At 54.8% G+C, this 22,060-nt stretch overlaps 1 protein-coding gene across 1 annotated transcript in view; it reads right to left on the bottom strand.

Annotated features, from left to right (window-relative positions):
- foxred2 (FAD-dependent oxidoreductase domain containing 2) overlaps positions 1-22,060 on the bottom strand; it is a 60,082-nt gene that overhangs the window by 29,889 nt on the left and 8,133 nt on the right. The window contains exon 4 of the mRNA XM_038783732.1: positions 20,065-20,225. Coding sequence (XP_038639660.1) covers positions 20,065-20,225 — 161 coding nt within the window. The remainder of the gene's footprint in view (positions 1-20,064; positions 20,226-22,060) is intronic.

Here is a 22,060-nt window from a genome sequence, read left to right on the forward strand (position 1 = left end):
GAGCCTGGCGCACGTTACAGTCGCGTTGATTCTGCTCAACGCATCCGCCAATAAACCATCCTCCATTTCCCAAGCTCCTCCTCCCACTTATGCTTCAGCTCCTTGTTCTGCGTCTCCTCCGCCCCCATAAGTTGTTTGTAGATGTCCGAGACGCTCCCCTCCCCCACCCATCCCCTAGACACTACCCTATCCTGGATCCCCCTTAGTGGCAGGAGTGGGAAGGATGATACCTGCCTGGGCAGAAAGTCCAGCTCCTGTAAATATCTAAATTCGTTCCCCCTTTGCCAACCCAAACTTCTCCTCCAGCGCCCTCAAGCTAGGGAAGCTCCCCTCTAAGAACAGGTCCTCCATCCTCTCAATTCCTGCCCCTCGCCATACTCAAAACCCTCCATCCAAGCTCTCCGGGGCAACCGGTCATTGTCACATATTGGGGACCAGACCGATGCTCCCACTGCTCCAATGTACCTCCTCCACTGACCCCAGATCCCCAGGGCTGCCACCGGGGCAGGTGGAGTATCTCGCTGGCGGGTTCGGCAGAGGTGCCATTATCAATGCCCCCAAGCTGGTGCCCCTACATGAAGCTGCCTCCATCCGCTCCCAAACCGACCCCGCCCCAACCACCCACTTCCTTATCGTGGCTATCTTGGCTGCCTCGCAATAATTACTGAAATTTGGCAGGGCAAGCCCTCCTCCCCCCCCCCCCCCCCCCCCCCGATTCCTCTCGAGCATCACCTTCTTCACTCGCAGGGACTTACCCGCCCAGACAAAGCCCAGAATAATTTAATTTTGTTAACGCCCTTAAAAAAGGACCGTGGGATGAAAATTGGGAGGCATTGAAATACAAATAGAAATCTCGGCAGGACCATCATTTTAACCGTCTTGCACCCTCCCAGCCAGTGACAGCGGTAGCGCATCCCAACTCCGAACTCGCCCTTCATCTGCTCAACCAACCAGAACAAGTTCAACTTCTGTAACCGGCCCCAGTCGCGCGCCACTTGTATCCCTCGGTACCTAAAACTGTCCCCCACTAACCTTCAGCCGACCCTCCTGACCCCTCGCCTGGACTACAAACAGCTCGCTCTTTGTCACATTCAGTTTATACCCCGAAAACCGGCCAAATTCCCCCAGAATCGCCATGATTTCACCCATCCCTGCCCCTGGATCTGCTACATGCAAGAGCAGGTCGTCGGTGTACAGCGAGACCTTGTGTCCCCCCCCCCCCCCCCCAAACCAGCCCCTTCAAGCTCTGAGCAATTGCCAGCGGCTCTATAGCTAACGCCAACAGCAGTGGGGAGAGAAGTCATCTGTCTTGTCCCCCGGTGCAGTCTAAAGTCCGAGGTTGTCCTATTTGTCCTTACACTAGCCTCCGGGGGCTGGTACAACAGTCTAACCCAGTCGATAAAGCCCCTACCGAACCCAAATCGTCCCAGCACCTCCCATAAATAGACCCACTCCACCCGATCAAATGCCTTCTTCACATCCATTGCCACAACTACCTCAACCTCCCTACTCTCCGGGGGCATCATTTTTTTTTTTTTTTTTTAAATTTTAGATTACCCAATTATTTTTTCCTAGCGTGTCCAATCCACCTACTCTGCACATTTTTTTGGGTTGTGGGGGTGAAACCCACGCAGACACGGGGAGAATGTGCAAACTCCACACGGACAGTGACCCAGAGCCGGGATCGAACCTGGGACCTCAGCGCCGTGAGGCGGTTGTGCTAACCACTAGGCCACCGTGCTGCCCCCTCCGGGGGCATCATAATCACCTTGAGCAGCCGCCTTATATTGGCCACCAACTGCCTGCCCTTGACAAACCCGGTTTGATCCTCCATAATCCATCCAGCACACAATCTGCAATCCTGGAGACCAAAACTCTGGCCAGCAGCTTGGCGTCCACATTAAGCAGTGAGATCGGGCTTCCGGTGTGCATCATGAAGTGAGTGAGCACACACGAGGCAGCTCCTGCCTAAGGTTGCAGAAAAGAGCTCTTTTTTTGGGCAGCACGGGTTGGAATTTCGATGAAAAGGCGTGGGTGAATGTTCAAGGAGTATTTTCCCCCAGGAATAGGATGTTTCTTGGTTATCAGACCCTCAGAAACAGTGCAAGATTTGTCTGAACAGCAACAAACAAAAGCCTCTGCAAGCATGCTAGCGGGGGAAGGGCCAGCTTATAGGTCTCAAGCTGACCTGAGGGCCTTTATGAAAGCTGAATTCTAGCAGCAGAGGGAAGAACTGTGAAAAGATCTCACCAAGGCCATTGAAGAAGCGGAGACGGACTTCCGGTAGCGGTGATGCGGAGCTAAGCCGCACGTTCAGTGGCTCCCACTATTTTCGGACTTTGGGGCTCTTTTAAGGGATCGTAGTGGTGCTGTTTGGAATTTTCCCCGTGTGGGAACACTCCTTCTCAGATTCTCCACCGGTGGATGGCCTGGACTAGGAGTGGAGCGGTCAGAAAACCGGCTTTGCAGTTGCGGCTAAGCCGCAGCTCCCGCTACTTAAGGACTTTTGGACCGATTTGAGGGCCCCAAACAGCACTGTCTCGACGAATCCCGGTGGGGGAAGGTGTCTAGAGGAGCATTCCCCATAATTTATGGTGCTCACCCGGGGTGGGGCAAAGGAAAAGGCTGCAGCAGCTCCCCAAGAAAAGCGGGGGAAGAAGGACAAAATGGCGGCCGGCGGAGCACCCGAGGATTGGTGGAAGTGGGCGCAGGAGCAGCAAGCTGCTCTTCTGCGCTGTTTTGTGGAGCTGAAGGCTGAGTTGCTGGACTCACTGAATGCGACTACCAACAAGCTGTTTGTAGCTCAGGCGGCCCAGGAGGAGTCTATCCGGGAGTTGCAGCAGCAGGCCGCTGATCGGGAGGAGGAGGCCGTGGTCCTCGTGGGGAAGGTGGAGATGCACGAGGCACTTCACAAAAAGTGGCAAGACCGCTTGGAGGAGCTGGACGTTCGCACAAGGCGAAAGAATTTGAGGATCCTGGGCCTGGCGGAGGGACTGGAGGGGTCGGATCTCCCGTGGTACGTGACCACGATGTTGAGCTCGTTGATGGGAGCGGGGTCCTTCCATTTGCCCCTGGAGCTTGAGGGAGCTCACAGAGTGCTGGCCAGGAGGCCTAAGGCAAATGAACCCCCGCGGGCGGTGCTGGTGCGGTTCCATCGGTTCAGTGACCGGGAGTGTGTGCTGTGCTGGGCCAAGAAAGAGAGGAGTAGCAAGTGGGAGAATTCGGTAGTACGAATCTACCAGGACTGGAGTGCGGAGGTGGCAAAGCGGAGGGCTGGGTTCAACCGGACGAAGGCGGTGCTGCATGCCAAGCAGGTCAGATTTGGAATGCTGCAGCCTGCGCGTCTGTGGGTGACATATAAGGACCGGCACCATTACTTTGAGTCCCCGGAGGAGGCGTGGGTCTTTGTACAGGCGGAGAAGCTGGACTCGAACTAGGATCTGGGGACACACTATGGCCGTTGCTGTTTTCGCTGTTGCTGTTCTTCAATTTTGACACGTGTTTTTTTTATGCTGCTTTTCTTTTTGCTCTGTTTCCGGGTGAGTTTGTCTGTTGGGTATGGGTGTGGGGTATGTGGGGAACGTTGGGGGTATGTGCTTTATATGTTCTCTTCTGTACGGGGCCGGGGGTTGGGGTGAAACTGGATTTTGAGGAGCTGCATCGGAAGGGTGGGGTGTGGCAGTGTGAAAGCGCGGGCTTTCCTCTGGTTGTCCGCGCTGCGGGGCAGGGGGGGCGGAGCTGGAGGTGGGGGCGTGGCCTCTACTGGTTTTCTTTCCCGCGCTGAAGCGGTGCCAAGGAGGTGTGGCAAGAGGGGGATGACCCCATGCCGGGAGGGAGATGGGTTTTGGCAGGAGCTGCCGGGTCAGCAGAAGTCAGCTGACTCACGGAAGTACCATGGAGGGTGCGTCGCGGCTAGGTGGGGTCCTAGCCTGGGGGGGTGGGGGGGGATACCGGGTTGCTGCTGGAATGGTCAGGAAGGAGCTGGTGTGGGCCGGGGGGGGGGGTAGAGGAGAGGCGTTATCGCCATGGGGAACGGGTAGGCGGGGCGAGCTGGCCTGGGGTGAGCAGTCGATGAGCCATGGCTAGTCGGCGGGGGAGAGGGGGCGGGGTGCCCTCTGATTCGGCTGATTACCTGGAACGTGAGGGGGCTGAATGGGCCGGTTAAGAGAACCAGGGTATTTTCTCATCTGAAGGGGCTGAAGGCAGACATGGCTGTGCTCCAGGAGACCCACTTGAAGGTGGCGGACCAGGTTCGTCTGAGGAAGGGGTGGGTGGGGCAGGTTTTTCACTCAGGATTGGACGCGAAGAACCGGGGGTGGCGATCCTGGTGGGGAAGAGGGTGGCGTTCGAGGCGGCTGAGGTGATGTCGGACAAGGAGGGCAGATATATTATGCTGCAGGGAGAGAAGGTGGTGCTGGTTAATGTATATGCCCCGAATTGGGGTGATGCTGGCTTCATGAGGCGCTTGTTGGGCCGCATTCCGGACCTGGAGGCAGGGGGCCCGATCATGGGGGGAGACTTTAACACAGTGCTGGATCCCGAACTGGACCGGTCCAGTTCAAGGACGGGTAGGAGACCGGCGGCGGCCAAAGTACTGAGGGGATACATGGACCAGATGGGAGGGGTGGATCCCTGGAGGTTTGGGAGGCCGAGAGCGTGGGAGTATTCCTTTTTCTCCCATGTCCATAGGGTCTATTCCCGAATAGATTTTTTCATCCTGAGCAGGGGATTGATCCCGAAGGTGCAGGATGCAGAGTATTCGGCCATAGCGATTTCAGACCATGCTCCGCACTGGGTTGATCTGGAGATGGGGGAGGCGCAGGACCAGCGCCCGCTCTGGCGTCTGGACGTGGGGTTGCTGGCTGATGAGGAGGTGTGTAGGAGGGTCCGGAGAAGTATTGAGGGGTGTCTTGATACCAATGATACGGGGGAGGTCCGGGTGGGGATGGTCTGGGAGGCTCTGAAAGCAGTGATCCGGGGAGAGCTGATCTCCATCTGGGCCCATAGGGAAAGGAGGGAGAGGAAGGAGAGGGAGAGACTGGTGGGAGAGCTCCTGGATGTGGACAGGAGATACGCGGAGGCACCGGAGGAGGGGTTGCTGGGGGAACGGCGTAGTTTGCAGGCCAAATTTGACTTGTTGACCACGAGAAAGGCGGAGACACAGTGGAGGAGGGTGCAGGGCGCGGTATATGAGTATGGGGAGAAGGCGAGCAGGATGTTGGCGCATCAGCTCTGTAGGCGAGATGCCGCTAGGGATATTGGTGGAGTGACGGATAGGGGTGGGAATATAGTGCAGAAGGGGACAGAAGTAAATGGGGTCTTTAGGGACTTCTACGAGGAACTGTACCGGTCAGAACCTCCGATGGGGAGAGGGGGGATGGAGAGCTTCATGAACAGGCTACGGTTCCCAAGGGTTCAAGAGGAGCTGGTAGAGGGGCTGGGGGCGCCGATAGAGTTGGAGGAGCTAGTCAGGGGGATTGGACAAATGCAGTCAGGGTAAGGCTTCCCCCCTCACAATGCAGCATCTCCCCCTCGCAATGCAGCATCTCCCCCCCTCGCAATGCAGCATCTCCCCCCCTCGCAATGCAGCATCCCCCCCCCTCGCAATGCAGCATTCCCCCCATCGCAATGCAGCATCTCCCCCCTCACAATGCAGCATTCCCCCCCTCACAGTGCAGCATTCCCCCCTCACAATGCAGCATTCCCCCCTCCACAGTGCAGCATTCCCCCCCTCACAGTGCAGCATCTCCCCCCCTCACAGTGCAAGCATTCCCCCCTCACAGTGCAGCATCTCCCCCCCTCACAATGCAGCATCCCCCCCCTCACAGTGCAGCATTCCCCCCTCACAGTGCAGCATCCCCCCCTCACAATGCAGCATTCCCCCCTCGCAATGCAGCATCCCCCCCCCCTCACAGTGCAGCATTCCCCCCCCCCTCACAGTGCAGCATCCCCCCCCTCACAATGCAGCATCCCCCCCCCCCTCACAATGCAGCATTCCCCCCTCACAGTGCAGCATTCCCCCCCCCTCACAGTGCAGCATCCCCACCCCTCACAGTGCGCATCCCCCCCCCCTCGCAATGCAGCATCTCCCCCCTCGCAGTGCAGCATCCCCCCCCCCCTCGCAATGCAGGCATCTCCCCCCCTCGCAATGCAGCATCCCCCCCCCCTCGCAATTGCAGCATCTCCCCCCTCGCAAATGCATCATTCCCCCCCCCCCTCACAATGCAGCATTCCCCCATCGCAATGCAGCATCTCCCCCCCTCGCAATGCAGCATTCCTCCCCTCACAGTGCAGCATTCCTCCTCAGCACTGTACTTGCCAGCTTGGAGGGGTGGGACAAGAGTTAAAATCCTCGAGTGCAGTATGCTGTTTCCAAGAAAAACAGTAGCAGCTGCATTTCATAAGTGCTTCATTGTACTGACTGTATAGCCCCTGTGAGACATTCCGAGTTCGCAAAAGGCAAGGTTCGCTCCATTTAAAAATTGTAGCACAGAAACAGGCCAATTCAACAGCCTCACAACCCACTTTGTAAAACCATATCTGCTGCTGTCTGCCCTAAATCCCATCTCTTTAATTTTAGTTTAAAGAAAGTAGATGTTTCCACTAGTGGAGAGACCAAAGCAAGGGGATTAACGTATTGGACAAACGGCTTTACCAGAAAAGGGGACAACAATGTGGAAAGTTGATTTTAAAAATTGGCTTTAAGAGCAGAAGAGTTAGTCATGATAATTTGTTGTTTTCCATACCAGCAGACGATAAGACAGTGGGTGTTCCCCAAGGCTCTGTACCAGGACCATTGCTTTTAAAAAGAAACACACAAATGACTTTAATATTGGAATACAGGATGGGTGGCGCAATGGTTAGCACTGCTGCCTCACGGTGCAGAGGACCCGGGTTCGATCCCGGCTCTGGGTCACTGTCCGTGTGGAGTTTGCACATTCTCCCCGTGTCTGCGTGGGTTTCACCCCCACAACCCAAAGATGCGCAGGGTAGGTGGATTGGCCACGCTAAATTGCCCCTCAATTGAAAAAAAAATAATAATTGGGTACTCTTAAATATATATTTAATAAGAGGAAGAGTGTATTCTGGAAAAGGAAAAAGGAATGCAGAACTGGCATCGTGTTGATGAGCAGAATGCTCTCCTCCTGTGCTATAATCACTAACGTATGGAGTAGAAGGACATTTAAAAAAAAAAATTTAATGACGTATTTTTGGCATTAAAAACAGCAACGTTATAAAAACAATGTACAAAGAAGAATAAACAGTGCAAACACCGACTCCCATCTCTCCAAGACCCGCCTATTTTACCCCCTATTCTACGCTACCCAACTCCTCCTCTCCCCCCCCCCCCCCCCCACCAATTAATTCTCCACAAAGAATCCGATGAATGGTTGCCACCTCCGGGTGAACCCTAACAATGACTCTCTCAAGGTGAACTTAATCTTCTCCAGGCCGAGAAAGCTCGCCATTTCAGTTCACCAGGTCTCCGACTTTGGGGGCTCGGAGTCCCTCCAAGCTAGCAGTATCCGTCTCCGGGCTACCAGGGAAGCAAAGGCCACAACATCTACCTTTCTCCTCCTGGATTCCCGAGTCTTCCGACACCTCAAAAATCGCCACCTCTGGACTCATTGCCACCCTTGCTTTCAATACTCTGGACATGTCTTCCGCAAACCCCTGCCAGTATCCCTTAAGTTTTGGACACGCCCAGAACATGTGGGCATGGTTCGCTGGTCCTCCCGCACATTTTGCACACCTGTCCTCTACCCCAAAGAATCTACTCATCCGGGCCACTGTCATGTGGGCCCAGTGTACCACCTTCAATTGGATCAAGCTGAGCCTGTCGCATGTTACAGTCGCGTTGATTCTGCTCAACGCATCTGCCCATAAACCATCCTCCATTTCCCAAGCTCCTCCTCCCACTTATGCTTCAGCTCCTTGTTCTGCGTCTCCTCCGCCCCCATAAGTTGTTTGTAGATGTCCGAGACGCTCCCCTCTCCCACCCATCCCCTAGACACTACCCTATCCTGGATCCCCCTTAGTGGCAGCAGTGGGAAGGATGATACCTGCCTGGGCAGAAAGTCCAGCTCCTGTAAATATCTAAATTCGTTCCCCCTTTGCCAACCCAAACTTCTCCTCCAGCGCCCTCAAGCTAGGGAAGCTCCCCTCTAAGAACAGGTCCTCCATCCTCTCAATTACCTGCCCCTCGCCATACTCAAAACCCTCCATCCAAGCTCTCCGGGGCAACCGGTCATTGTCACATATTGGGGACCAGACCGATGCTCCCACTGCTCCAATGTACCTCCTCCACTGACCCCAGATCCCCAGGGCTGCCACCGGGGCAGGTGGAGTATCTCGCTGGCGGGTTCGGCAGAGGTGCCATTATCAATGCCCCCAAGCTGGTGCCCCTACATGAAGCTGCCTCCATCCGCTCCCAAACCGACCCCGCCCCAACCACCCACTTCCTTATTGTGGCTATCTTGGCTGCCTCGCAATAATTACTGAAATTTGGCAGGGCAAGCCCTCCTCCCCCCCCGATTCCTCTCGAGCATCACCTTCTTCACTCGCAGGGACTTACCCGCCCAGACAAAGCCCAGAATAATTTAATTTTGTTAACGCCCTTAAAAAAAGGACCGTGGGATGAAAATTGGGAGGCATTGAAATACAAATAGAAATCTCGGCAGGACCATCATTTTAACCGTCTTGCACCCTCCCAGCCAGTGACAGCGGTAGCGCATCCCAACTCCGAACTCGCCCTTCATCTGCTCAACCAACCAGAACAAGTTCAACTTCTGTAACCGGCCCCAGTCGCGCGCCACTTGTATCCCTCGGTACCTAAAACTGTCCCCCACTAACCTTCAGCCGACCCTCCTGACCCCTCGCCTGGACTACAAACAGCTCGCTCTTTGTCACATTCAGTTTATATCCCCGAAAACCGGCCAAATTCCCCCAGAATCGCCATGATTTCACCCATCCCTGCCCCTGGATCTGCCTACATGCAAGAGCAGGTCGTCGGTGTACAGCGAGACCTTGTGTCCCCCCCCCCCCCCAACCAGCCCCTTCAAGCTCTGAGCAATTGCCAGCGGCTCTATAGCTAACGCCAACAGCAGTGGGGAGAGGAGTCATCTGTCTTGTCCCCCGGTGCAGTCTAAAGTCCGAGGTTGTCCTATTTGTCCTTACACTAGCCTCCGGGGGCTGGTACAACAGCCTAACCCAGTCGATAAAGCCCCTACCGAACCCAAATCGTCCCAGCACCTCCCATAAATAGACCCACTCCACCCGATCAAATGCCTTCTTCACATCCATTGCCACAACTACCTCAACCTCCCTACTCTCCGGGGGCATCATAATCACCTTGAGCAGCCGCCTTATATTGGCCACCAACTGCCTGCCCTTGACAAACCCGGTTTGATCCTCCATAATCCATCCAGCACACAATCTGCAATCCTGGAGACCAAAACTCTGGCCAGCAGCTTGGCGTCCACATTAAGCAGTGAGATCGGGCTTCCGGTGTGCATCATGAAGTGAGTGAGCACACACGAGGCAGCTCCTGCCTAAGGTTGCAGAAAAGAGCTCTTTTTTTGGGCAGCACGGGTTGGAATTTCGATGAAAAGGCGTGGGTGAATGTTCAAGGAGTATTTTCCCCCAGGAATAGGATGTTTCTTGGTTATCAGACCCTCAGAAACAGTGCAAGATTTGTCTGAACAGCAACAAACAAAAGTCTCTGCAAGCATGCTAGCGGGGGAAGGGCCAGCTTATAGGTCTCAAGCTGACCTGAGGGCCTTTATGAAAGCTGAATTCTAGCAGCAGAGGGAAGAACTGTGAAAAGATCTCACCAAGGCCATTGAAGAAGCGGAGACAGACTTCCGGTAGCGGTGATGCGGAGCTAAGCCGCACGTTCAGTGGCTCCCACTATTTTCGGACTTTGGGGCTCTTTTAAGGGCTCGTAGTGGTGCTGTTTGGAATTTTCCCCGTGTGGGAACACTCCTTCTCAGATTCTCCACCGGTGGATGGCCTGGACTAGGAGTGGAGCGGTCAGAAAACCGGCTTTGCAGTTGCGGCTAAGCCGCAGCTCCCGCTACTTAAGGACTTTTGGACCGATTTGAGGGCCCCAAACGGCGCTGTCTCGACGAATCCCGGTGGGGGAAGGTGTCTAGAGGAGCATTCCCCATAATTTATGGTGCTCACCCGGGGTGGGGCAAAGGAAAAGGCTGCAGCAGCTCCACAAGAAAAGCGGGGGAAGAAGGACAAAATGGCGGCCGGCGGAACACCCGAGGACTGGTGGAAGTGGGCGCAGGAGCAGCAAGCTGCTCTTCTGCGCTGTTTTGCGGAGCTGAAGGCTGAGTTGCTGGACTCCCTGAATGCGACTACCAACAAGCTGCTTGGAGCTCAGGCGGCCCAGGAGGTGTCTATCCGGGAGTTGCAGCAGCAGGCCGCTGAGCGGGAGGAGGAGGCCGTGGTCCTCGTGGGGAAGGTGGAGATGCACGAGGCACTTCACAAAAAGTGGCAAGACCGCTTGGAGGAGCTGGACGTTCGCACAAGGCGAAAGAATTTGAGGATCCTGGGCCTGGCGGAGGGGCTGGAGGGGTCGGATCTCCCGTGGTACGTGACCACGATGTTGAGCTCGTTGATGGGAGCAGGGTCCTTCCATTTGCCCCTGGAGCTTGAGGGAGCCCACAGAGTGCTGGCCAGGAGGCCTAAGGCAAATGAACCCCCGCGGGCGGTGCTGGTGCGGTTCCATCGGTTCAGTGACCGGGAGTGTGTGCTGTGCTGGGCCAAGAAAGAGGGAGCAAGTGGGAGAATTCGGTAGTACGAATCTACCAGGACTGGAGTGCGGAGGTGGCAAAGCGGAGGGCTGGGTTCAACCGGACGAAGGCGGTGCTGCATGCCAAGCAGGTCAGATTTGGAATGCTGCAGCCTGCGCGTCTGTGGGTGACATATAAGGACCGGCATTACTACTTCGAGTCCCCGGAGGAGGCGTGGGCCTTTGTACAGGCGGAGAAGCTGGACCCGAACTAGGATCTGGGGACACGCTATGGCCGTTGCTGTTTTCGCTGTTGCTGTTCTTCAATTTTGACACGTGTTTTTTTTATGCTGCTTTTCTTTTTGCTCTGTTTCCGGGTGAGTTTGTCTGTTGGGTATGGGTGTGGGGTATGTGGGGAATGTTGGGGGTATGTGCTTTATATGTTCTCTTCTGTACGGGGCCGGGGGTTGGGGTGAAACTGGATTTTGAGGAGCTGCATCGGAAGGGTGGGGTGTGGCAGTGTGAAAGCGCGGGCTTTCCTCTGGTTGTCCGCGCTGCGGGGCAGGGGGGGCGGAGCTGGAGGTGGGGGCGTGGCCTCTACTGGTTTTCTTTCCCGCGCTGAAGCGGTGCCAAGGAGGTGTGGCAAGAGGGGGATGACCCCATCCCGGGAGGAGATGGGTTTTGGCAGGAGCTGCCGGGTCAGCAGAAGTCAGTTGACTCACGGAAGTACCATGGAGGGTGCGTCGCGGCTAGGAGGGGTCCTAGCCTGGGGGGGTGGGGGGGATAGCGGGTTGCTGCTGGAATGGTCAGGAAGGAGCTGGTGTGGGCCGGGGGGGGTAGAGGAGAGGCGTTATCGCCATGGGGAACGGGTCGGCGGGGCGAGCTGGCCTGGGGTGAGCAGTCGATGAGCCATGGCTAGTCGGCGGGGGAGAGGGGGCGGGGTGCCCTCTGATTCGGCTGATTACCTGGAATGTGAGGGGGCTGAATGGGCCGGTTAAGAGAACCAGGGCATTTTCTCATCTGAAGGGGCTGAAGGCGGACGTGACTATGCTCCAGGAGACCCACTTAAAGGTGGCGGACCAGGTTCGTCTGAGGAAGGGGTGGGTGGGGCAGGTTTTTCACTCAGGATTGGACGCGAAGAACCAGGGGGTGGCGATTCTGGTGGGGAAGAGGGTGGCGTTCGAGGCGGCTGAGATGGTGTCGGACAAGGAGGGCAGATATATTATGGAGAGGGGTAGGCTGCAGGGAGAGAAGGTGGTGCTGGTTAATGTATATGCCCCGAATTGGGATGATGCTGGCTTCATGAGGCGCTTGTTGGGCCGCATTCCGGACCTGGAGGCAGGGGACCTGATCATGGGGGGAGACTTTAACACAGTGCTGGATCCCCCACTGGACCGGTCCAGTTCAAGGACGGGTAGGAGACCGGCGGCGGCCAAAGTACTGAGGGGATTCATGGACCAGATGGGGAGGGGTGGATCCCTGGAGGTTTGGGAGGCCGAGAGCGTGGGAGTATTCCTTTTTCTCTCATGTCCATAGGGTCTATTCCCGAATAGATTTTTTCATCCTGAGCAGGGGATTGATCCCGAAGCTGCAGGATGCCGAGTATTCGGCCATAGTGATCTCAGACCATGCTCCGCACTGGGTTGATCTGGAGATGGGGGAGGCGCAGGACCAGCACCCGCTCTGGCGCCTGGATGTGGGGATGCTGGCTGATGAGGAGGTGTGTAGGAGGGTCCGGGGAAGTATTGAGGGGTATCTTGATACCAATGATACGGGGGAGGTCCGGGTGGGGATGGTCTGGGAGGCTCTGAAAGCAGTGATCCGGGGAGAGCTGATCTCCATCCGGGCCCATAGGGAAAGGAGGGAGGGGAAGGAGGGGGAGACTGGTGGGGGAGCTCCTGGATGTGGACAGGAGATACGCTGAGGCACCGGAGGAGGGGTTGCTGGGGGAACGGCGTAGTTTGCAGGCCAAATTTGACTTGTTGACCACCAGAAAGGCGGAGACACAGTGGAGGAGGGTGCAGGGCGCGGTATATGAGTATGGGGAGAAGGCGAGCAGGATGTTGGCGCATCAGCTCCGCAGGCGAGATGCCGCTAGGGATATTGGTGGAGTGACGGATGGGGGTGGGAATGTAGTGCAGAAGGGGACAGAAGTAAATGGGGTCTTTAGGGACTTCTACGAGGAACTGTACCGGTCAGAACCTCCGATGGGGAGAGGGGGGATGGAGAGCTTCATGAACAGACTATGGTTCCCAAGGGTTCAAGAGGAGCTGGTAGAGGGGCTGGGGGCGCCGATAGAGTTGGAGGAGCTAGTCAGGGGGATTGGACAAATGCAGTCAGGTAAGGCATCCCTCCTCACAATGCAGCATTCCCCCCCTCACAGTGCAGCATCCCCCCCCCCCGCGCAATGCAGCATCCCCCCCCCCTCGCAATGCAGCATCCCCCCCCCCCTCGCAATGCAGCATTCCCCCCCTCACAGTGCAGCATTCCCCCCCCTCGCAATGCAGCATCTCCCCCCCTCGCAATGCAGCATCTCCCCCCCCTCGCAATGCAGCATCTCCCCCCCTCGCAATGCAGCATCTCCCCCCCTCGCAATGCAGCATCTCCCCCCCTCGCAATGCAGCATCTCCCCCCCTCGCAATGCAGCATCTCCCCCCCTCGCAATGCAGCATCTCCCCCCCTCGCAATGCAGCATCTCCCCCCCTCGCAATGCAGCATCTCCCCCCCCCTCGCAATGCAGCATCTCCCCCCCCTCGCAATGCAGCATCTCCCCCCCTCGCAATGCAGCATCTCCCCCCCTCGCAATGCAGCATCTCCCCCCCTCGCAATGCAGCATCTCCCCCCCTCGCAATGCAGCATCTCCCCCCCTCGCAATGCAGCATCTCCCCCCCTCGCAATGCATTCCCCCCCTCACAGTGCAGCATTCCCCCCCTCACAGTGCAGCATTCCCCCCCTCACAGTGCAGCATTCCTCCTCAGCACTGTACTTGCCAGCTTGGAGGGGTGGGGCAAGAGTTAAAATCCTCGAGTGCAGTATGCTGTTTCCAAGAAAAACTGTAGCAGCTGCATTTCATAAGTGCTTCATTGTACTGACTGTATAGCCCCTGTGAGACATTCCAAGTTCGCAAAAGGCAAGGTTCGCTCCGTTTAAAAATTGCAGCACAGAAACAGGCCAATTCAACAGCCTCACAACCCACTTTGTAAAACCATATCTGCTGCTGTCTGCCCTAAATCCCATCTCTTTAATTTTAGTTTAAAGAAAGTAGATGTTTCCACTAGTGGAGAGACCAAAGCAAGGGGATTAACGTATTGGACAAACGGCTTTACCAGAAATGGGGACAACAATGTGGAAAGTTGATTTTAAAAATTGGCTTTAAGAGCAGAAAAGTTAGTCATGATAATTTGTTGTTTTCCATACCAGCAGACGATAAGACAGTGGGTGTTCTCCAAGGCTCTGTACCAGGACCATTGCTTTTAAAAAGAAACACACAAATTACTTTAATATTGGAATACAGGATGGGTGGCACAATGGTTAGCACTGCTGCCTCACGGTGCAGAGGACCCGGGTTCGATCCCAGCGCCGGTTCACTGTCCGTGTGGAGTTTGCACATTCTCCCCGTGTCTGCGTGGGTTTCACCCCCACAACCCAAAGATGCGCAGGGTATGTGGATTGGCCACGCTAAATTGCCCCTCAATTGAAAAAAAAAAATAATTGGGTACTCTTAAATATATATTTAATAAGAGGAAGAGAGTATTCTGGAAAAGGAAAAAGGAATGCAGAACTGGCATCGTGTTGATGAGCAGAATGCTCTCCTCCTGTGCTATAATCACTAACGTATGGAGTAGAAGGACATTAAAAAAAAACAATTTATGATGAAGTATTTTTGGCATTAAAAACAGCAACGATATAAAAACAATGTACAAAGAAGAATAAACAGTGCAAACACGACTCCCATCTCTCCAAGACCCGCCTATTTTACCCCCTATTCTACGCTACCCAACTCCTCCTCTCCCCACCCCCTCCCCCCCCCGCCGACAATTAATTCTCCGCAAAGAATCCGATGAATGGTTGCCACCTCCGGGTGAACCCTAACAATGACTCTCTCAAGGTGAACTTAATCTTCTCCAGGCCGAGAAAGCTCGCCATTTCAGTTCACCAGGTCTCCGACTTTGGGGGCTCGGAGTCCCTCCAAGCTAGCAGTATCCGTCTCCGGGCTACCAGGGAAGCAAAGGCCACAACATCTACCTTTCTCCTCCTGGATTCCAGAGTCTTCCGACACCTCAAAAATCGCCACCTCTGGACTCATTGCCACCCTTATTTTCAATACTCTGGACATGACTTCCGCAAACCCCTGCCAGTATCCCTTAAGTTTTGGACACGCCCAGAACATGTGGGCATGGTTCGCTGGTCCTCCCGCACATTTTGCACACCTGTCCTCTACCCCAAAGAATCTACTCATCCGGGCCACTGTCATGTGGGCCCAGTGCACCACCTTAAATTGGATCAAGCTGAGCCTGGCGCACGTTACAGTCGCGTTGATTCTGCTCAACGCATCTGCCCATAAACCATCCTCCATTTCCCAAGCCCCTCCTCCCACTTATGCTTCAGCTCCTTGTTCTGCGTCTCCTCCGCCCCCATAAGTTGTTTGTAGATGTCCGAGACGCTCCCCTCTCCCACCCATCCCCTAGACACTACCCTATCCTGGATCCCCCTTAGTGGCAGGAGTGGGAAGGATGATACCTGCCTGGGCAGAAAGTCCAGCTCCTGTAAATATCTAAATTCGTTCCCCCTTTGCCAACCCAAACTTCTCCTCCAGCGCCCTCAAGCTAGGGAAGCTCCCCTCTAAGAACAGGTCCTCCATCCTCTCAATTCCTGCCCCTCGCCATACTCAAAACCCTCCATCCAAGCTCTCCGGGGCAACCGGTCATTGTCACATATTGGGGACCAGACCGATGCTCCCACTGCTCCAATGTACCTCCTCCACTGACCCCAGATCCCCAGGGCTGCCACCGGGGCAGGTGGAGTATCTCGCCGGCGGGTTCGGCAGAGGTGCCATTATCAATGCCCCCAAGCTGGTGCCCCTACATGAAGCTGCCTCCATCCGCTCCCAAACCGACCCCGCCCCAACCACCCACTTCCTTATTGTGGCTATCTTGGCTGCCTCGCAATAATTACTGAAATTTGGCAGGGCAAGCCCTCCTCCCCCCCCCGATTCCTCTCGAGCATCACCTTCTTCACTCGCAGGGACTTACCCGCCCAGACAAAGCCCAGAATAATTTAATTTTGTTAACGCCCTTAAAAAAGGACCGTGGGATGAAAATTGGGAGGCATTGAAATACAAATAGAAATCTCGGCAGGACCATCATTTTAACCGTCTTGCACCCTCCCAGCCAGTGACAGCGGTAGCGCATCCCAACTCCGAACTCGCCCTTCATCTGCTCAACCAACCAGAACAAGTTCAACTTCTGTAACCGGCCCCAGTCGCGCGCCACTTGTATCCCTCGATACCTAAAACTGTCCCCCACTAACCTTCAGCCGACCCTCCTGACCCCTCGCCTGGACTACAAACAGCTCGCTCTTTGTCACATTCAGTTTATATCCCCAAAACCGGCCAAATTCCCCCAGAATCGCCATGATTTCACCCATCCCTGCCCCTGGATCTGCTACATGCAAGAGCAGGTCGTCGGTGTACAGCGAGACCTTGTGTCCCCCCCCCCCCCCCCCCAACCAGCCCCTTCAAGCTCTGAGCAATTGCCAGCGGCTCTATAGCTAACGCCAACAGCAGTGGGGAGAGGAGTCATCTGTCTTGTCCCCCGGTGCAGTCTAAAGTCCGAGGTTGTCCTATTTGTCCTTACACTAGCCTCCGGGGGCTGGTACAACAGCCTAACCCAGTCGATAAAGCCCCTACCGAACCCAAATCGTCCCAGCACCTCCCATAAATAGACCCACTCCACACGATCAAATGCCTTCTTCACATCCATTGCCACAACTACCTCAACCTCCCTACTCTCCGGGGGCATCATAATCACCTTGAGCAGCCGCCTTATATTGGCCACCAACTGCCTGCCCTTGACAAACCCGGTTTGATCCTCCATAATCCATCCAGCACACAATCTGCAATCCTAGAGAACCAAAACTCTGGCCAGCAGCTTGGCGTCCACATTAAGCAGTGAGATCGGCCTAAATGACCCACATAGCTCCGGGTTTGTGTTCCGCTTCAATATTAACAAAATAGTGGCCTGTGACATCGTCGTGGGCAGCACCCCTCTATCCCTCACCTCATTGAAAACCTTGGCCAGCAACGGCCCTAATATCCCCGAGATTTCTTGTAGAATCCCACCGGATACCCTCCGGTCCCGGGCTTTACCCGACTGCATTGCCTTCAAGCCCTCGGCTAGTTCCTTCGCCCTTCCAAACCGCTCCACTGCCTTGTCTGTGGACAGCACCCCGAACTCGGCCTGCAGCCTCCGACGTTCCCTTAAAAGCTCCACCCCAGGGTCGCCGCATACCTCCTATCTATCTGTAGGATCTCCTTAACCAGTCGGTCCGTCTCTCCCTATCCGTCCATGTCCCCATGAACCCAGATCAAAATCAGCTCCCCTCTCACCACTGCTTTCAGCGCCTCCTAGACCACCGCTGCTGAGCCTTCCCCAGTGTCATTAACCTGCAGGTAGTTCTGCATGCCTCCCTCAGCCTCCCGCAGCCTCCCTCAGGCCTCCCGCAGCCTCCCTCAGCCTCCGCAGCCTCCCGCAGCCTCCCGCGCCTCCCGCAGCCTCCCGCACACCGTCTCGTCCACCAACAAGCCCATGTCCAATCTCCATTGTGGGCGCTGGAAGCTCTCCTCACCTGACCTGCAGTTCCACCCAATTGCGGGGCATGATCCGATATGTGATGGCTGAACACCCCACGTCCACCACCCCCGCCAGCAAATCCCTGCCCAAAATGAAAAAAATCAATCCGGGAACAAACCTTATGCACATGCGAATGAACTCCCAGTCGCTGCCTGAACCTCCATGGGTCGATCCCCCCCCCCCCCCCCCCCCCCCCCCCATCTGCTCCATAACTGCATCAGTTCCCTCCCCATTGCAGGCACCGTCCCCATTTTCGAACATGGCCAGTCCAGGCCGGGATCGATGACCGTATTAAAATCCCCTCGCGTCACCAACTTGTGCGAGTCCAGGTCAGGTATCTTCCCCAGCACCCTCTTTATGAATTCTACATCGTCCCAGTTTGGCACATACACATTAACCAAGACTACCTTCCTCCCCTCCAGCTTACCGCTCACCATGACGTTCCCCCCCCCCCCCACCCCCGAGACTATACTGGCCATCTGGAATTGCACCTGCTTATTGATTAAAATCGCCATCCCGCTAGTCTTGGTGTCCAGCCCCGAGTGAAAGACCTGACTGACCCACCCTTCCTTAGCCTGACTTGATCCGCCACTTCCAGGTGTGTCTCCTGCAACATCACCATGTCCGCCTTCAGAGCCCTCAGATGCGTGAACACGCGTGCCCTCTTGACCGGCCCATTCAACTCTCTAACATTCCAAGTGATCAGCCGAGTTGGGGGCACCATGCGCGCCCTCCCCCCCCAATCAGCCATCCTCTTCCAGGGCCTGCCCCCAGCCCATGTGCCACGCCTCCATCGGCCCATCTCCTGGCAGCCCCCACCCCCAACCTCCTCTCTGTCCCAAAACCTAAGTGCCTCCCTCGTCAGCAGAGTAACTCCTCCCTCCCCTCCCCCCACCAGCAACACCACTTTGCAACCTAACCCCTGCCATATATTAAACATATACACACCCCCCACTGTGCTTCCGTAGACTCGCTCACCCAGCTAGCCTGGTGGCCCTCGCCTCCGGCGCCAAGATGCCTCCCACCTATTGTTCCCTTCTCCCCTCCCCCCGCCCATCAAAACCACTTCCCTCCTCAAACCGACCCTAAACAATCTCCCAATTACCATAGGTGGCAACCCAAACCCAAAACCCACAGAGAACCCCCCCCAATAGTGCCAATCAAAGTAATAATAAGTAAAAAGCCCCCACCAAAACACTGAAAACCCATAGAACCCGAATAACGTTTACTTCCCCAACTTCAACCAGACTCAAATGCAGAAGAAAAACGACAATCAAAACGTATAAATATCACTCAGAAAAGTTACAACTTAAAACCAAAAAGTTCTCAGTTCTGCACCAGCCCTTCTTGGCAAAGTCCATCACGTCTTCGGGCGACTCGAAATAATGGTGCTGGTACTCGTGCGTAGCCTAAAGGCGCGCCGGGTAAGCAGCCCAAATTTAATCTCCTTCTTAATCAGGATCTCCTTCACTTGCTTGAAGCCTGCCTCCTTCTGGCCACCTCCACACTCGGTCCTGATAGACCCGCAATATGCTACTGTCCCATTTGCAGCTCCACGTATGCTTGGCCCACTGGAGAACACACTCCTTGTCCAAAAATCTGTGGAACTGGACCACCATCGCCCTTGGGGGTCCCCTGGTCGCGGCTTCCTCGCCATCGCCCTGTACGCCCTGCCCACCTCCAACAGTTGGGGAAAAGCCCCCTCCCCCAGAAGCCTCGGAAACATATTCGCCACAAACACACCAGCATCAGCCCCCTCAGGGAGACCGACAATTCTGGAGTTCTGCCGACGAGCTCTGTTCTCCAGACCTTCCGCCTTCTCCAGCAGCCTCTTCTGCTGATCCTTCAGCATCCCCACCTCTAGTTCGAACACCGTTTGGTGCTCCACCTGGTCCGCCAGCACTTTCACCAGCTTCTGAATCGTCCGCTCCTGCCTGTCTCCAGCCGATCGATGGATTCCTTTATCGGGTTAAGACAGTCCCGTTTCTGCCTGGCAAAGCCCTCGTGGACGACCTGCATCAGCTCCTCCGTCGATGGCTGGGCCGTTGCAGCTGGGGTCCGAACATCAGCCGTGTTGTCTTCAGCCTCCACCCAGCCCTTGCTTAACTTTTTATTTCTTCCTTTTCGGTCCCCTGGGGTTCTCAGTTCCATGCACCCCTGTGTGGACCCAGAGCCTAATTGTCTGCACCTTCAAAGCCAAAACTCCAAAAGCGCGAAAAAGTCGGGGGAAAAGGTCCAAAAGTCCATCCAGAGCGGGAGCCACCAAACGTGCGACTTACTCCCTCATAGCTGCCACCGGAATAGAAGGATATTCCTTGACAAGCCTGATGAAGTAGGGTGGGAAGGGCTCATGTGGAACATAAGCACCTAAAACAAACCAGTTGGGTCAAGTGTCCTGCTTCTGCGTCGAAAATTCAATACAAATCTACCCATGATATGTCTGCAGAGAATATGACTAGTCCTGATGCTCACCTGTATAGCGGAACCCATGGATGAATCCACCAGCTGATTTCCTGAAATCGACAGAATGACTGGCCGTCCCAACAATAAACATCCCAGGCAGGCTTTCCGATTCATAGGTGGCTTTGACCAGTGGGTACTTGTGGCCTCGGCCCCCCTGAGGTTTGGTAACACTGTTGGATAAAAGAAAAAAAAAAGAGCTGGGGTGAAGAAAGCAAACTTTCCTTTTGCTCCTCAACAATTTTCTTTGATCCCCGTGTCTGAGCTGAAGGTGGCAGCCGCTTGCTGGATTCGGGCTCTGTGGGCATCTGCAGAAGTCTTTGTCTGAGGGGGTGCATCGGCAGGTCGTTGAGCCGAAGCTGACCCGAATCACTTTCTCGCAAGGAGGAAAAACCATGTTCGAGGCACATACTGTATACCGGTTGATCTCACGCTGTTCTTTGAGAAGGTGACTGAACAGGTAGACGAGGGTAGAGCAGTTGATGTGGTGTATCTGGATTTCAGTAAAGTGTTTGATAAGGTTCCCCACGGTCGGCTAGTGCAGAAAATACGGAGGCTGGGGATTGAGGGTGATTTAGAGATGTGGATCAGAAATGGCTAGTTGAAAGAAGACAGAGGGTGGTGGTTGAATGGCAAAATGTTCAGAATGGAGTTCAGTTACGAGTGGCGTACCACAAGGATCTGTTCTGGGGCCGTTGCTGTTTGTTATTTTTATAAATGACCTAGAGGAGGGCGCAGAAGGATGGGTGAGTAAATTTGCAGACGACACTAAAGTCGGTGGAGTTGTAGACAGTGTGGAAGGATGTTGCAGGTTACAGAGGGACATAGATAAGCTGCAGAGCTGGGCTGAGAGGTGGCAAATGGAGTTTAATATAGAGAAGTGTGAGGTGATTCACTTTGGAAAGAATAACAGGAATGCGGAATATTTGGCTAATGGTAAAATTCTTAGCAGTGTGGATGAGCAGAGGGATCTCGGTGTCCATGTACATAGATCCCTGAAAGTTGCCACCCAGGTTGATAGGGTTGTGTAGAAGGCCTATGGTGTGTTGGCCTTTATTGGTAGAGGGTTTGAGTTCCGGAGCCATGAGGTCATGTTGCAGCTGTACAAAACTCTGGTACGGCCGCATTTGGAGTATTGCGTACAGTTCTAGTCGCCTCATTATAGGAAGGACGTGGAAGCTTTGGAACGGGTGCAGAGGAGATTTACCAGGATGTTGCCTGGTATGGAGGGAAAATCTTATGAGGAAAGGCTGATGGACTTGAGGTTGTTTTCGTTAGAGAGAAGAAGGTTAAGAGGTGACTTAATAGAGGCATACAAAATGATCAGAGGGTTAGATAGGGTGGACAGTGAGAGCCTTCTCTCGCGGATGGAGGTAGCTAGCACGAGGGGACATAGCCTTAAATTGAGGGGTAATAGATATAGGACAGAGGTCAGAGGTGGGTTTTTTACACAAAGAGTGGTGAGGCCGTGGAATGCCCTACCTGCAACAGTAGTGAACTCGCCAACATTGAGGGCATTTAAAAGTTTATTGGATAAGCATATGGATGATAAGGGCATAGTGTAGGTTAGATGGCCTTTAGTTTTGACTTCCCATGTCGGTGCAACAGCGTGGGCCGAAGGGCCTGTACTGCGCTGTATCGTTCTATGTTCTATGCACACAGATACTTTCCAGATTTCCGACCTTTTCCAAGCTTCTCAGATGTTCAAAGTGAATGAGCTCACAGGTCACCATGTGTGGAGAGGGGAACATGAAAAGCATTCAGAGTATAACTGGCTCTCCAGGTGGCAACAGCCCAAATAGGGCTGGGGAACCAAAACCACAGGCTTGGAGGCTCCAGGGGAAGTTCTTGAGTGGATGCCAGTATCGGCTGGGAATTTATTCTTATTCGTTTGCGCAACACGAGTGTCTCCAGCAAGACCAGCAGTTATTGCCATTATCCTTCAGATAGTGGTGGTAAGCTGCCTTCTTGTATTACTGCAGACCACGTGGTTGTAGGTACATACGAT

This window comes from Scyliorhinus canicula, chromosome 23 (genome assembly GCF_902713615.1).
Source record: "Scyliorhinus canicula chromosome 23, sScyCan1.1, whole genome shotgun sequence".
Taxonomy (NCBI): Eukaryota; Metazoa; Chordata; class Chondrichthyes; order Carcharhiniformes; family Scyliorhinidae; genus Scyliorhinus; species Scyliorhinus canicula.